Genomic DNA, 17,839 nt, shown 5'->3' on the forward strand with positions numbered 1-17,839 from the left:
TTAACTACCACGATAATGACAACATTAACATACAGTAATGTAGTAGAACTAAGTATTCATTAAGTACCACCATAATGACAACATTAAAATACAGTAACATAGTAGACCCAAGTATTCATTAACTACCACTATAATAATAACATTAAATACAGTAGTGTAGTAAACCTAAGTATTCATTAACTACCACGATAATGACAACATTAAATACAGTAGTGTAGTAGACCTAAGTATTCATTAAGTCCCACCATAATGACAACATTAAATGCAGACCTAAGTATTCATTAAATACTACCATAATAACATTAGAATACAGTAACATAGTAGAGGTAAGTATTCATTAAGTACCACCATAATGGCAACATTAAAATACAGTAGTGTAATAGACCTAAGTATTCATTAAGTACCACCATAATGACATTATTAAATTACAGTAGAGTAGTAGGCCTAAGTATTCATTAAAAATAAGGCAGAGGTTTTATTTAACAAGTGCATTTGTTACTTTTGTCCCTTCTGGCTTTTACACACAGTTTGAACGGTAACACTGTGTTTGAATACAGGAAAATAAAACACTGTACTTTTATAAAGTACTTCTTTGGCGCACCACAGTTTGAGAATGACTGTTCTTAGTTAGTAAGTTTTGGTAATTATTATGGGGTGTAATGATGAGCAGCAAGGTTGTAAGCACGCTTTATTGGCAGACAAAAAGTTAATTATACATAGCAGACATCAGATATGACACGGGACACCTCTGCTATATATCATGTACAAATGGCGTCTGATATCACTAGGCTCCAACATATCCCAGTATCGTCCTCGGCTTCCCCACAAATGCAAAAATAAATAACCGATTCTGAGCGTGTTGGCTAACGAACCAATCGGGGCGGCAATTAAAAGAAGACACAAACACAAAGACGCCGCGAGGTTTCTGCAGGGAGGATCTGGACTCCATCGCAAAAAAAAAAAAAACACAAGAGAAAAAAATGACCATGTCGTTAACTCTGTGGCTTTGGTTCTGCACTAGCTAAAGAGGTCGACGGGGGGGCGGGAAGAGAAAGGGAACTTCACATTTTTCGGGGAATTTTGTCTATCATATCATTCACAATCCTTCTGTAAGACAATAACATGTTTTCCCTTTTTTTTTTTAAGCATTCTAGATCGTAAATAAATGCTAGCAAAAGTCAGCTCTCGACGCAGCAAATAAGAGTCGCTCTATTTCGCCCGTAAAAAAAAAAGTTACAAAGGTTTTGTAACATTTATAATAACATGTAATATTTACATGCTATAAGTATATATGTAGTATCTAGTAACATTTATAATAACATGTCATATTTAGATGGTATAAGTATATATGTAATGTAGCAACATTTTTAATAGCATGTAATGTATACATACTATATTTGTAATGTAGAAACATCCATAATGTTATATTTACATGCTATAAGTATATATGTAGTGTATTAACATTTATGATAACATGTAATATTAACATGCTATAAGTATATATGTAAGGTAATGTTTATGATAACATGTAATATTTACATATAAGTATATATTTAATGTAACATGTATAATAACATGTAATATATACATGCTATAAGTATATATGTATTGTAGTAACATTCATAATAACATGTAATATTTACATGCTATAAGTATTTATGTATTGTAACATTTATAATATGTAGTAGTTACATGCTATACGTATGTATATATGTATTGTACTAACATTCATAAGAACATGTAATAGTTACATGCTATAAGTATTTATGTAATGTAACATTTATAATAACATGTGATAGTTACATCTATACGTATGTATATATGTAATGTAGCAACGTGTCATATTTACATGCTATAAGTATATATGTAATGTAGTAACATTCATAATAACATGTAATATTTACATGCTATAAGTATATATGTAAAGCAGTAACATTTATAATATGTAATATTTACATGCTATAAGTATAAATGTAATGTAGTAACATTCATAATAACATGTAATATTTACATGCTATAAATATTTGTACAATGTAACATTTATAATAACATGTGATTGTTACATCTATACGTATGTATATATGTAATGTAGTAACATGTCATATTTACATCCATCCATCCATTTTCTACCGCTTTTGGGGTCGCTGGTGCCTATCTCATATTTACATGCTATAATTATATCTATGTAATGTAGTAATATTTATAATAAAATGTAATATTTACATGCTATCAGTGTATATGTAATGTATTAACACTCATAATAACATGTAATATTTACATGCTATAAGTACACATGTAATGTAACACTCATAATAACATGTAATATTTACATGCTATAAGTATATATACAATGTAGTAACATGTATAATAACATGTAATATTTACATGCTATAAGTATATATTTAATGTAACATGTATAACATGTAATATTTACATGCTATAAGTATATATATAATGCAGTAACATTTATAATAACATGTAATATTTACATGCTATAAGTATATATTTAATGTAACATTCATATTAACATGTAATATTTACATGCTATAAGTATATGTTTAATGTAACATGTATAATAACATGTAATATTTACATGTTGTAAGTGTATATATAATGTAGTAATATTTATAAAAACATGTAATATGTACATGTTATAAGTATATATATAATGTAGTAACATTTATAATAACATGTAATATTTACATGCTATAAGTATATATTTAATGTAACATGTATAATAACATGTAATATTTACATAAGTACATATATAATGTAGTAATATTTATAAAAACATGTACTATGTACATGTTATAAGTATATATAATGTAGTAACATTTATAATAACGTAATATTTTCATGCTATAAGTATATATTTAATGTAACATGTATAATAACATGTAATATTTACATGTTATAAGTATATATATAATGTAGTAATATTTATAAAAACATGTAATATGTACATGTTATAAGTATATATATAATGTAGTAACATGTAATATTTACATGCTATAAGTATATATTTAATGTAACATTCATATTAACGTGTAATATTTACATGCTATAAGTATATATTTAATGTAACATTCATATTAACATGTAATATTTACATGCTATAAGTATATATGTAATGCAGTAACATTATTAATACCATATAATTTTTATGTATTTTGCTCATTTTAAGCATACATATTAATTTCATAAATGCATCACAATGTTTACTTATCCCTTCAACAACAACACTACTAACTATGACAGACTTCATGAGCGACAACAAAGACGACTTTGGGACTAACGATGATCCAGAAACTGATATTTCTGATCCTGAATATGATCAAAATGATACCACAGCTGTGTGTTAAACAAATGTAGTGAACCACTAAGCATCATGTAGCAGTATTGCTAAGTGCTAAAGAAATCATACAAACTATGAACACAATAAAACAATCACTTACTGTACAATGTCTGCTCTCAACGGGGTGCCGACTGATGGGATTGTTCATATCTTCCTGTGAACAAGATGTAAAAAACAAAAACATTTTTTTTTCCGTGATTAGACAAAAAATTAGATGCCAAAGTTGACCAACTCGTCAGATTACGTCCACATCCTTCTATAATCCAGGTGACAGGCATAAATCATAATCCAGAACGAACTTTCACCAGCTCAGAGGCGACACAGCAGCTCGGCATGCCAACATAGCAGCACACGCTACCTTAGCTCTCCGACAATATTGCCAATACTTGGTCAGTATTCAGTATTGTTGGCGCTTTTTGGATGGCCACCTCTGACTTGCCATACTTTACGATTTAGAATGCATAGAAAAAAATGACATAGGGATTGTGAATGACAGGCAACATTTTACCCCGAAAAAAATCCCCCTTTTTAAATCCAAAGCCCCCTGCAGAAAAAAAACAACAACTCACCTCTCAATGCGGGTTTCGGCGGTTGGAAAAAATGGACTCTATATTTACAGAGCTACAAACCTTGTTAGTCCTCCCAAAAACTGGTCGATCCAAAGAGTGTTTGTCCGTTATAAAGCACACACGTATTCAAATTAAGTCAAATCATGCAGGAAATGGGCACCAGTTTGGGAGTTTTAAAGGGAGTACAGAAGGCTGGAAAAAAACAAAAATAGGTACAGAAGGTATGGTTGTATTTTTTTGCCTCATTCTTGTGAGAATCCTGCATTTGGCTGGTATCATGAAGGAGTGGAAAGTGCATTCTTAACTTTAGTGTTGTCCCCATACCAATATTTTGGTACTGGTACCATATCCCCATACTTTTCTAAATAAAGGGCACCAAAAAAAAATGGCCTTATTTTCTTTGTTACGGGGCGGTATAGCTCGGTTGGTAGAGTGGCGTCGTGTTAGCAACTTGAAGGTTCCAGGTTCGATCCCCGCTTCCGCCATCCTAGTCACTGCCGTTGTGTCCTTGGGCACGACACTTTACCCACCCGCTCCCAGTGCCCACCCACACTGGTTTAAATGTAACTTCGATATTAGGTTCGACTATGTAACTAGAGAAAAGCGCTATATAAATATAAATATGATTCACTTAACTTAATTTTATTGTAACAAAAAATCTTAGGGTACATAAAACATATGTTTATTACTGTAGTTTAGTCCTTAAATTAAATAGTGAACAAACTTGACAACTTGTCTTTTAGTAGTAAGTAAACAAACAAAGTGTGAGAATAATTATGTTATCACAAAAGTTTCCGTTTTTGGAAACTTCCGGCGAGCAGACAGAGGCGGTCTTTGTTGCACAAGCCTAAATTCCATTGTGTACGATGGGAGGAGACAGGGAGGGGTTATTTATTTCGAGCCAAGACCCTGCCCAAGCTCGATCCAGGACCAGTCAAAAAAACAATGGCTGTTTTAATACCCCTCATTCCTTTAAAAACAGCTGTCGTTATGTAAACAGGGAATATCCAAATAAAAGAGGAGACGCAAACCTTTTTTCGGTTAGAGCGTGGGTGACACTGTATGAGGTTACAGGTCGACACGTTTCTCCTCAAATTGAGCAAAATTGAATTCTGTCTCTGTTTATTTCCTCACTTCTTGTCTTGTTTAATAGATGTCATTGATGTTTGAACCTGCGGACATATGCAGTAACATATTGTGTCATTTATCATTCTACTATTTTGTCAACATTATGAGGGACAAACTGTAAAATTTTTTATTATTAATCCACTTGTTCATTTACTGTTAATATCTGCTTACTTTCTGTTTCAACATGTTCTATCTACCTGCCCGAGCTCGATCCAGGACCAGTCAAAAACAATGGCTGTTTACATACCCCCCCCATTCCTTTAGAAACAGCTGTCGTTATGTGAAAAGGGAATATCCAAATAAAAGAGGAGACGTGAACCTTTTTTTCGGTTAGAGCGTGGGTGACACTGTATGAGGTTACAGGTCGACACGTTTCTCCTCAAATTGAGCAAAATTGAATTCTGTCTCTGTTTATTTCCTCCCTTCTTGTCTTGTTTAATAGATGTCATTGATGTTTGAACCTGACACAAAGACTCCTAACGAGTCTGCTGACATATGCAGAAACATATTGTGTCATTTATCATTCTACTATTTTGTCAACATTATGAGGGACAAACTGTAAAAAATGGATTATTAATCCACTTTTTCATTTACTGTTAATATCTGCTTACTTTTTGTTTCAACATGTTCTATCTACCTGCCCAAGCTCGATCCAGGACCAGTTAAAAAACAATGGCTGTTTACATACCCCTCATTCCTTTAGAAACAGCTGTCGTTATGTAAACAGGGAATATCCAAATAAAAGAGTGAGATGCAAACCTTTTTTTTCGGTTAGAGCGTGGGTGACACTGCATGAGGTTACAGGTCGACACGTTTCTCCTCAAATTGAGCAAAATTGAATTCTGTCTCTGTTTATTTCCTTGCTTCTTGTCTTGTTTAACATATGTAATCAATGTTTATACCTGACACAAAGACTCCGAATGAGTCTGCTGACATATGCAGTAACATATTGTGTCATTTATCATTATATTTTGTCAACATTATGAGGGACAAACTGTAAAAAAAATGGATTATTAATCAACTTTTTCATTTACTGTTAATATCTGCTTACTTTCTGTTTCAACATGTTCTATCTACCTGCCCAAGCTCGATCCAGGACCAGTCAAAAAACAATGGCTGTTTACATACCCCCTCATTCCTTTAGAAACAGCTGTCGTTATGTAAACAGGGAATATCCAAATAAAAGAGGAGATGTGAACCTTTTTCCGGTTAGAGCGTGGGTGACACTGTATGAGGTTACAGGTCGACACGTTTCTCCTCAAATTGAGCAAAATTGAATTCTGTCTCTGTTTATTTCCTCACTTCTTGTCTTGTTTAATAGATGTCATTGATGTTTGAACCTGCGGACATATGCAGTAACATATAGTGTCATTTATCATTCTACTATTTTGTCAACATTATGAGGGACAAACTGTAAAAAAATTGATTATTAATCCACTTTTTCATTTACTGTTAATATCTGCTTACTTTCTGTTTCAACATGTTCTATCTACCTGCCCAAGCTCGATCCAGGACCAGTCAAAAAACAATGGCTGTTTACATACCCCCTCATTCCTTTAGAAACAGCTGTCGTTATGTAAACAGGGAATATCCAAATAAAAGAGGAGATGTGAACCTTTTTCCGGTTAGAGCGTGGGTGACACTGTATGAGGTTACAGGTCGACACGTTTCTCCTCAAATTGAGCAAAATTGAATTATGTCTCTGTTTATTTCCTCACTTCTTGTCTTGTTTAATAGATGTCATTGATGTTTGAACCTGCGGACATATGCAGTAACATATAGTGTCATTTATCATTCTACTATTTTGTCAACATTATGAGGGACAAACTGTAAAAAAATTGATTATTAATCCACTTTTTCATTTACTGTTAATATCGGCTTACTTTCTGTTTCAACATGTTCTATCTACCTGCCCAAGCTCGATCCAGGACCAGTCAAAAAACAATGGCTGTTTACATACCCCCTCGTTCCTTTAGAAACAGCTGTCGTTATGTAAACAGGGAATATCCAAATAAAAGAGGAGATGTGAACCTTTTTCCGGTTAGAGCGTGGGTGACACTGTATGAGGTTACAGGTCGACACGTTTCTCCTCAAATTGAGCAAAATTGAATTATGTCTCTGTTTATTTCCTCACTTCATGTCTTGTTTAATAGATGTCATTGATGTTTGAACCTGCGGACATATGCAGTAACATATAGTGTCATTTATCATTCTACTATTTTGTCAACATTATGAGGGACAAACTGTAAAAAAATTGATTATTAATCCACTTTTTCATTTACTGTTAATATCTGCTTACTTTCTGTTTCAAAATGTTCTATCTACCTGCCCAAGCTCGATCCAGGACCAGTCAAAAAACAATGGCTGTTTACATACCCCCTCATTCCTTTAGAAACAGCTGTCGTTATGTAAACAGGGAATATCCAAATAAAAGAGGAGATGTGAACCTTTTTCCGGTTAGAGCGTGGGTGACACTGTATGAGGTTACAGGTTGACACGTTTTTCCTCAAATTGAGCAAAATTGAATTCTGTCTGTTTATTTCCTCACTTCTTGTCTTGTTTAATAGATGTCATCGATGTTTGAACCTGACACAAAGACTCCGAATGAGTCTGCTGACATATGCAGTAACATATTTTGTCATTTATCATTCTACTATTTTGTCAACATTCTGAGGGACAAACTGTAAAAAAATGGATTATTAATCCACTTGTTCATTTACTGTTAATATCTGCTTACTTTCTGTTTCAACATGTTCTATCTACACTTCTGTTAAAAAATGTAATCATCACTTATTCTTCTCTTCTTTGACACTTTACATTAGTTTTGGATGATACCACACATTTAGGTATCGATCCGATATCAAGTCGTTACAGGATCATACATTCCAGGGACGTATTTACTGACTTTATAAACATAGTATGAATTAAAAAAAACGAAAGATGTGATGCCAAAAATTGTCGACGTAATCATAGTAGTATCGACTAGACACACTCCTGTACTTGGTATCGTAGTGGAATTTCTGACCTTTTATACCATATTTTGTGTCTGTTTTAGTCCAAAAAGATGTTATGACTGTTTGTTATGACTAAGGGATCCACTGTTGTTTTGGAGCCAGCAGTTGCAAAACAACAAGGCCTTGACACATGAGGGAAGCATAAAAGGACCAATTTTTGATATGATTTGCATGATTTTGTGTGATTCTGGATCCTTCCGAGGATACTGTATGGGTAAATTGTACTAAAACCACTTTGTTTGCAGTTTAAGCTTCGGGCCTATCCACCACGGTATCATTACAGTGGATGCCAGGTGTGGATCCACCCATGGCGTTTGTTTACATTGTGACCGATGAGCTATTGCATCCATCCTCCAGTGATAATCTACATGTAAGAAACTTATTTTATTTGTCGCTATGGAGGCCAGGATTAGTGATTTAGAAGTAGCTAAAACACTGCGGATGGACGTTAGCCGATAGATAGCGGGCCATATATACACACACACATACACTTACATACACACACACACACACACACAAACACACGCACGCACACTTACATACACACAGAAATATACATACACACACTCACACTCTCTCACACACACATACACTTACGTACACAAACACACGCACACACACTTACATACACACACACACACGCACACTTACATACACACAAATATACATACACACACTCACACTCTCTCACAAACACATACACTTACATACACACACACGCACGCACACTTACATACACACACAAACATACATACACACACTCACACTCTCTCACACACACACACACTTACATACACACACAATGATACATACACACACTCACACTCTCTCACACACACACACTTACATACACACACACACCCACACAAACACACGCACACAAAAATATACATACACACACACACACACATGCACGCACGCACACTTACATACACACACAAACACACGCACACACAAATATACATACACACACTCATACTCTCTCGCTCACACACACACACACACACACACACACACACACACACACACACACACACACACACACACGCACGCACTTACATACACACACAAACACACGCACACACAAATATTCATACACACACTCATACTCTCTCTCTCTCTCTCTCTCTCACACACACACACACACACATGCATGCACGCAGTTACATACACACACAAACACACGCATACGCACGCACTTACATACACACACAAACACACGCACACACAAATATTCATACACACACTCATACTCTCTCTCTCTCTCTCTCACGCACGCACACTTACATACACACACAAACACACGCATACACAAATATACATACACACACTCATACTCTCTCTCTCTCACACACACACACACACACACACACACACACACACGCACGCACTTACATACACACACAAACACACGCACACACAAATATTCATACACACACTCATACTCTCTCTCTCTCTCACACACACACACACACATGCACGCACGCACACTTACATACACACACAAACACACGCGTACACAAATATACATACACTCTCTCACACACACATACACTTACATACACACACTTACACAGACACACAAACACACACACTTACATACACACACCCATACTTACACAAATACTTGCATACACACACACACACACACACACTTACATACAAACACACACACACACACACACACACACACACACAGACAGACAGACAGACAGACAGACAGACAGACAAGTTACCTATGAGGAGCGTGGGTAAGCAGTGTATTTAGGCAAGTCAAAATGAAGTCAATCCCACACACACATACACTTACGTACACACACACACGCACACACACCTGGCATCCACTGTATCATTACAGTGGATGCCAGGTGTGGATCCACCCATGGCGTTTGTTTACATTGTGACCGATGAGCTATTGTATCCATCCTCCAGTGATAATCTACATGTAAGAAACGTATTTTATTTGTCGCTATGGAGGCCAGGATTAGTGATTTCGAAGTAGCTAAAACACTGCGGATGGACGTTAGCCGATAGATAGCGAGCCATGTCTTAAAGCACCTCTTCCTGAGGGTGTTTCAGTGTTTTAACTTCACCTTTATGTTTACTTTTTACACCAAAATGCGTCCATTCTTCCTTTTCTGTGTACACACTGCGTCTGCTTGTAAGTACTCGGTGTGTGTGCACTGCCGAACATGCTCCTCTGCTTGTAAAAAAAAACAGTAATGTGACGATTGGTGGTTCAGGAGGGGATGGTACTTTTTTAGAGGTGGTATAGTACTGAATATGATTCATTAGTATTGCGGTACTATACTAGTAGTGGTTATATTGTACAACTTTACTTTACTTACACATTTTAAGTGAGGGATGAGGGGAAAAAACTACCCAGACCTGCTGTACCTGCAGAGTTCACACACATGAGACGACATTTAGGGAAAAACGTCAAAAAGCGGGACTCGCCGTTTGTGTCGTGTGGGAAGGAAAGAAGAATAACTAACAAAGTAACAAACTTCTTCGCGAGTGTGCCGTGCTTTCAAAAGGAACCCGGAACGACAACGGCAACAAAACCCTTCTTCTTCGGCGATGTCATGTGACCTGCAGCTCCACCAATCACAGTCCAAGGACAAAAAAGATGTCCATTTTGCTGTTGTTTTTTTTTTTCTTTGTTACATTTGAACAGCGTAGCAAGTGAGTAGTCCAGGGGGCGTGGCTATCGCTGCTGTTAGTCTTGTCCACCGCCAGAAGAAGAAGATTAAGTAGAAGAAGAAGAAGAAGAAGAAGAAAAGATCCACGGTTCGAGTTCTACTGCGAGGCCTGCGGCGGCGCGCTGTCGGCTTTGCTGTCCTGGCCGGCGTTGGCCACCTTGCCGCTCCACGGCCCGTTGTTGCCCAGCGCCGGCGAGCTGGTGAAGTCGTCCTCGTCGTCCAGGCCGTTGGTGGCGTCGTACTGCGTGTTCTCCAGGCGGGTGATCAGACGCTCGTCCTCGTCCCCGAACTCCCCGCCCATCAGGGTCGGCTCGCCCACCACCATCACGTCCTGGAGGGACCCAGACCGAGACCAAGGGGTGAGTTTCTTCCACGAGAACGCGCTTCTTAATGACACCACAATCACAATCAACAAGTGACATCAATCAGTCTGTAAAGGATATCACCACAGTATCTGCTCAGAGATTGCTACCTGGTGGTCGTTTGTGCAAACTGCAGCAAAAAAACAACAACACTGCATGTAAGCGGCAAGGGATCCCTCGGACATTACTGCACCAAAAAGTGACGTCAGTGTGTGGAGGATATCACCACATCTGCTCACAGACTGCTACCTGGTATTTGTTTTTGCAAACTGCAGCAAAAAAAAAAAAAAAAGTTACGTAAGCGGCAAGGCCGAAAACCAACATTTAATACCTGTGACCTTAGATCCCTCAGCCAGCACTGCATCAAAAAGCAACATCAGTGTGTAAAAGATATCACCACATTATCTGCTCACAGATGCTACCTGGTGGTTGTTTGCGCACACTGCAGCAAAAAAACACAATTCACGTCAGCGGCAAGGCCGAAAACCAACATTGAATGCCCGTGACCTTGGATCCCTCAGGCGGTATTGCATCAAAAAGTGACATCAATCAGCATGTAAAGGATATCACCACATTATCTGTTCACAGGTGCTACTTGGTGGTTTTTTCTGCACTCTGCAGCAAAAAAAACACTGCATGTAAGCGGCAAGGCCGAAAACCAACGTTGAATACCTGTGATTTTGCATCCTTCCGATATTACTGCATCAAAAAGCAACATCAGTGTGTAAAGGATATCACAAATTAATCTGTTCACAGATGCTACCTGGTGGTTGTTTGTGCACTCTGCAGCAAAAAAAAACACTGCATATAAGCGGCAAGGCCGAAAACCAACATTGAATACCTGTGATTTTGGATCCCTCAGACATTACTGCATCAAAAAGCGACATCGGTGTGTAAAGGATATCACCACATTATCTGCTCACAGATACTACCTGGTGGTCGTTTGTGCAAACTGCAGCAAAAAAAAAAAAAAAACCTGCACGTAAGCGAAGACGCCTAAAACCAACATTGAAGGCCTGTGACCTTGGATCCCCCAGGTGTTATTACATCAAAAAGTGACATCAATCAGTTTGTCAAGGATATCACCACATTATCTTCTCACAGATGCTACCTAGTGGTCATTTGTGCAAACTGCAGCAAAAAAAACAAAAACAAAACACTGCATGTAAAGCGGCAAAGCCGAAAACTAACAATAAATGCCCGTGATTTTGGGATCCCTCAGACATTACTGCACCCAAAAGTGACATCAGAGTGTCAAGGATATCACCACATCTGCTCACGGACTGTTAGCTGGTGGTTGTTTGTGCAAACTGCAGCTAAAAACAACAATACTGCACGTTAGCGGCAAGGCTGAAAAACAAGATTGAATGCCTGTGCCCTTTGATCCAAGAGGCGGTATTGCATCAAAAAGCGTCATCAATCAGCGTGTAAAGGATATCACCACATTATCTGCTCACAGATGCTACCTGGTGGTCGTTTGTGCAAACTGCTGCAAAAAAAAACAAAACCCTCCACATAAGCGGCCAGGCCAAAAACCTACATTGAATGCTTGTGACTTGGATCCCTCAGGCGGTATTGCATCAAGAAATGACATCAATCAGCGTGTAAAGGATATCATCAAATTGTCTCCTCACAGATGCTACTTGGTGGTCGTTTGTGCAAACTGGAGCAAAAAACCCCCAAAAAACACTGCACGTAAGCGGCAAGGCCAAAAACCAACATTGAATACCTGTGACCTTGGATCCCTCAGCCAGCACTGCATCAAAAAGCAACATCAGTGTGTAAATGATATCACCACATTATCTGCTCACAAATGCTACCTGGTGGTTGTTTGGGCAAACTGCAGCAAAAAAAAAAATGCTGCACGAAAGCGTTAAGGCCAAAAACCTACATTGAATGCCTTGCGACCTTGGATCCCTCAGGCGGTATTGCATCAAAAAGTGACATCAATCAGTGTGTAAAGGATATCGCCACAGTATCTGCTCACAGATGCTACCTGCTGTTTGTTTTTGCAAACTGCAGCAGAAAAAAAAAGAAAAAAAAACTGCACATCAGTGGCAAGGCCAAAAACCAACATTGAATGCCCATGATCTTGGATCCCTCTGACATTACTGCATTAAAAACGAGATTGGTCTGTTAAGGATATCCCCACATTATCTGCTCACAGATGCTACCTGGTGGTCATTTGTGCAAACTGCAGCAACAAAAAACACTGCACGTAAGCGGCAAGGCCGAAAACCAACATTGAATGCTTGTGACTTGGATCCCTCAGGCGGTATTGCATCAAAAAAGCGACATCAATCAGCGTGTAAAGGATATCACCACATTATCTGCTCACAGATGCTACTTGGTGGTTGTTCGTGCAAACTGGAGCAAAAAAAAACAAAAAAACACTGCACGTAAGCGGCAAGGCCAAAAACCAACATTGAATGCCCGTGGTCTTGGAGCCCTCAGACATTACTGCATCAAAAAGCGACATCAGTGTGTAAAAGATATCACCACATAATCTGCTCACAGATGCTACCTGGTGTTTGTTTTTGCAAACTGCAGCAAATAAACACTGCACATAAGCGGCAAGGCCGAAAAACCAACATTGAATACCTGTGATTTTGGATCCCTCAGACATTACTGCATCAAAAAACCATCGCTGTGTAAAGGATATCACCACATTATCTGCTCAAAGATGCTACCTGGTCGTTGTTTGTGCACACTAAAGCAAAAAAACAAAACAAAACAAAAAAACACTGCACGTAAGCAGCAAGCCCGAAAACTAACATTGAATGCCCATAATCTTCGATCCATCAGACATTACTGCATCAAAAAACAACATTGATGTGTAAAGGGTATCACCACATTATCTCCTCACAGATTTCTACCTGTTGGTTGTTTGCGCACACTGCAGCAAAAAACACACACTTCACCTGAGCGGCAAGGTCGAAAAACAGCATTGAATGCCTGTGACTTTGGATTCCTCTGACATTACTGCATCAAAAGCGACATCAGTGTGTAAAGGATGTCACCACATAATCTGCTCACATATGCTGCCTGGTGGTTGTTTGCTGACACTGCAGCAAAAATAACACTGTTCGTAAGCGGCAATGCCAAAAACCAACATTGGATGCCCGTGATCTTGGATCCCTAGGCCATTACTGCATCAGAAGCGACATTGGTGTGTAAAGGATAACACCACATTATCTGCTTACAGATGCTACCTGGTGTTTGTTTTTGCAAACTGCAGCAAAAAAACAAAACACTGCACGTAAACGGCAAGGTCGAAAACCAACAATGAATGCCTGTGACCTTGGATCCCTCAGGCGAAATTGCATCAAAAAGTGACATCAATCAGTGTGTAAAGGATATCACCATATTATCTGCTCACAGATGCTACTTGGTGGTCGTTTGTGCAAACTGCAGCACAAAAAAAAAACCTTCACGTAAGTGGCAAGGTCGAAAACTAACATTGAATGCTTGTGATCTTGGGATCCCTCAGACATTACTGCATCAAATAGCGACATCTGTGTGTAAAGGATATCGCCACATTATCTGCTCACAGATGCTACCTGGTGTTTGTTTTTGCAAACTGCAGCAGAAAAAAACCCCAAAAAAGCTGCACGTAAGCGGCAAGGCCAAAAACCAACATTGAATGCCCGTGATCTTGGATCCCTCGGCCATTACTGCATCAAAAAGCGGCATTGGTGTGTTAAGGATATCACCACATCATCTGCTCACAGATGCTCCCTGGTGTTTGTTTTTGCTAACTGCAGCAAAAAAACAACACTGCACGTAAGCGGCTCGGCCGAAACCCAACAATGAATGCCTGTGACCTTGGATCCCTCAGGCGATATTGCATCTAAAAGTGATATCAATCAGCGTGTAAAGGACATCACCACATTATCTGCTCACAGATGCTACCTGGTGGTTGTTTGCCGACACCGCAGCCAAAATATATAGTATATTTGTGTGTGCGCGTGTATGTAAATGTGTGTGTGTGCACACACTTACACACACACACACAATTACATACACACACACACACAAACACACACACTCTCTCACACACACACATAAACACACGCACACACACACGAACACACACACGCACGCACACTTACATATACACACAAACACACGCACACACAAATATACATACACACACTCACACTCTCAAACACCCATACACTTACATACACACACACAGACACACAAACACACACACACACGCTTACATACACACACACCCACACAAACACACGCACACACAAATATACATACACACACACACACGCACGCACGCACACTTACATACACACACAAACACACGCACACACAAATATACATACACACACTCATACTCTCTCTCTCTCTCTCTCACACACACACACACACACACACACACACACACACACACACACACACACACACACACACACACACACGCACGCACACTTACATACACATACACGCACACACACACACACAATTACATACAAACACACACACACTCTCTCTCTCTCTCACAAACACACATAAACACACACACACACACACACACACACACACGCAAACACACACAAATATACATACACACACTCACACTCTCAAACACACATACACTTACATACACACACACACAGGCACACAAACACACACTTACATATACACACGCCCACACAAACACACGCACACACAAATATACATACACACGCACACACACGCACGCACTTACATACACACACAAACACACGCACACACAAATATTCATACAAACACTCATACTCTCTCTCTCACACACACACACACACACACACACACACACACACACACACACACACACACACACACACACACACACAAACACACGCACACACACTTACATACAAACACACACAAACACACACACACACAAATATACATACACACACTCACACTCTCTCACACACACACATACTTACATACACACACTTACACAGACACACAAACACACACACTTACATACACACACACAAATATTGCATACACACACACACTTACATACAACACACACACACACACACACACACACACACACACACACACACACACACACACACACACACACACACACACACACACACACACACACACACAGAGACAGACAGACTGACAGACAGACAAGTTACCTATGAGGAGCGTGGGTAAGCAGTGTACTTAGGCAAGTCAAAATGAAGTCAATCCCCCCAGCGAGTGTTGTTCCACCCGACTGTGTGCTAATGTCTGTAATTGATGGAGGTGAGCATTTCCACTCGATGACAACATCCAGGCTGATCTGCTCATTTGCATAGCTGATGAAGTCATTAGCTTAAAAAGGTGCTGATTGCCAGCGAGCGTCGCATTGGCCATCTGCTGCGGCGAGGAGGCCCGGCAACCTTCCTCTGGACCCTCCAAGCTCCTCCCACTCAGACCCTCTGAGGGCCGCCAGCTGGCGGCGGGACTGGGGAGACTTAATTGTGATGTCATTACCACGCTGCCTCGTTAGCAGCTTGAGCTTCAACTCCGGCCGTCCTTTTGGCGCTCGTTTCCTTATTCGAACACGCAGATTAACGAGGACGACTTTAAAAAACTCAAGCAAACCTTGATTTTCTTTCGGTGAAGAGGAGTAAAGATATCATCAAGCATGGCTTTGGTTGGCGTACAAACAGCAAAGCTATTAAAAAACAGAACTTCTGCAATATTGTTGTTGATTGGAAAGAGGCTTTTGTTACCTAAAGGTGAAAACAAGTCAATGAAACCTGAAAGAGTGTGTGGCACACTCACTAGCTACACTGCACTCATACTATGTTGGCTTTCATATTGGTTATCCTCCATCTGCTGTTTTAGAATTGTAATACTAATATATGCACGCATACACACGTATGTATGTATATTATGAATATATATATATATATATATATATATATATATATATATATAAACATATATACACATACACACATACATATATATATATTAGAGATGCGAGGTTTACGGTCTCATCCGTGGAGTCCACGGATAAACCGCGGGTCGGGCGGTTGACATGACGAAAAAGTAGATTTTAATTAGATTCGGGCGGGTGGCGGTTGAACCATCCGGAAATATTTGATATACATGGTTCTGGGATCGGTATCCTTTGCCAGACCCGTGTCATAAAGCGAAGAAGTCAATAGGAGACGCTATTATTCTCTTGAATGACTGCCGGCAGTCACCCAGATAATAAATAGTGCTTGCTATGAAGCCATTGGCTTTGTCGCCATCTACATTATACACGATCTGCTTGTCAGTCCAGCAACATGATTTCTGTGACTTCCGCAGCGACATACAAGAGACTGCAAGGCATACTGGGTGACACAGAGTACACTAATGGTTGTGATATAAATAATTTTAACACTCTTAGTAATATGCACAACGCTGTGAAGCCACACCAATTAAGAACGACAAACACATTTCGGGAGAACATCCTCACAGTAACACAAAATAAACGCAACACAACAAATACCCAGAATCCTTTGTATTCATGACACCCACTGACTATTTTATACACCCCAGTTGGTTCAGGTGGACGGCGGGTGGATGACGATTTTGGTGACGCGGATGCGGATGATATAATTGCCTATCCGCGCATCTCTAATATATATATATATATTTTTATTTTTTCCAAGATGGCGCTGCTGTAGTGGCTGCTGTAGGCAGGAGC

At 39.0% G+C, this 17,839-nt stretch overlaps 1 protein-coding gene across 5 annotated transcripts in view; it reads right to left on the reverse strand.

Annotated features, from left to right (window-relative positions):
* Nucleotides 1-675: 675 nt before the first annotated feature.
* The window catches only part of ldb2a (LIM domain binding 2a), a 233,687-nt gene continuing 216,523 nt past the window's right edge, over nt 676-17,839 (reverse strand). For all 5 annotated transcript variants that reach the window (XM_061891680.1, XM_061891679.1, XM_061891678.1 and 2 more), the window contains one exon: nt 676-11,099. In XM_061891680.1, the coding sequence (XP_061747664.1) occupies nt 10,866-11,099 (234 nt within the window). In that variant the 3' untranslated portion in view covers nt 676-10,865. The remainder of the gene's footprint in view (nt 11,100-17,839) is intronic.

The sequence above is a fragment of the Nerophis ophidion genome, linkage group LG29 (assembly GCF_033978795.1).
Source record: "Nerophis ophidion isolate RoL-2023_Sa linkage group LG29, RoL_Noph_v1.0, whole genome shotgun sequence".
In the NCBI taxonomy this organism is placed as follows: Eukaryota; Metazoa; Chordata; class Actinopteri; order Syngnathiformes; family Syngnathidae; genus Nerophis; species Nerophis ophidion.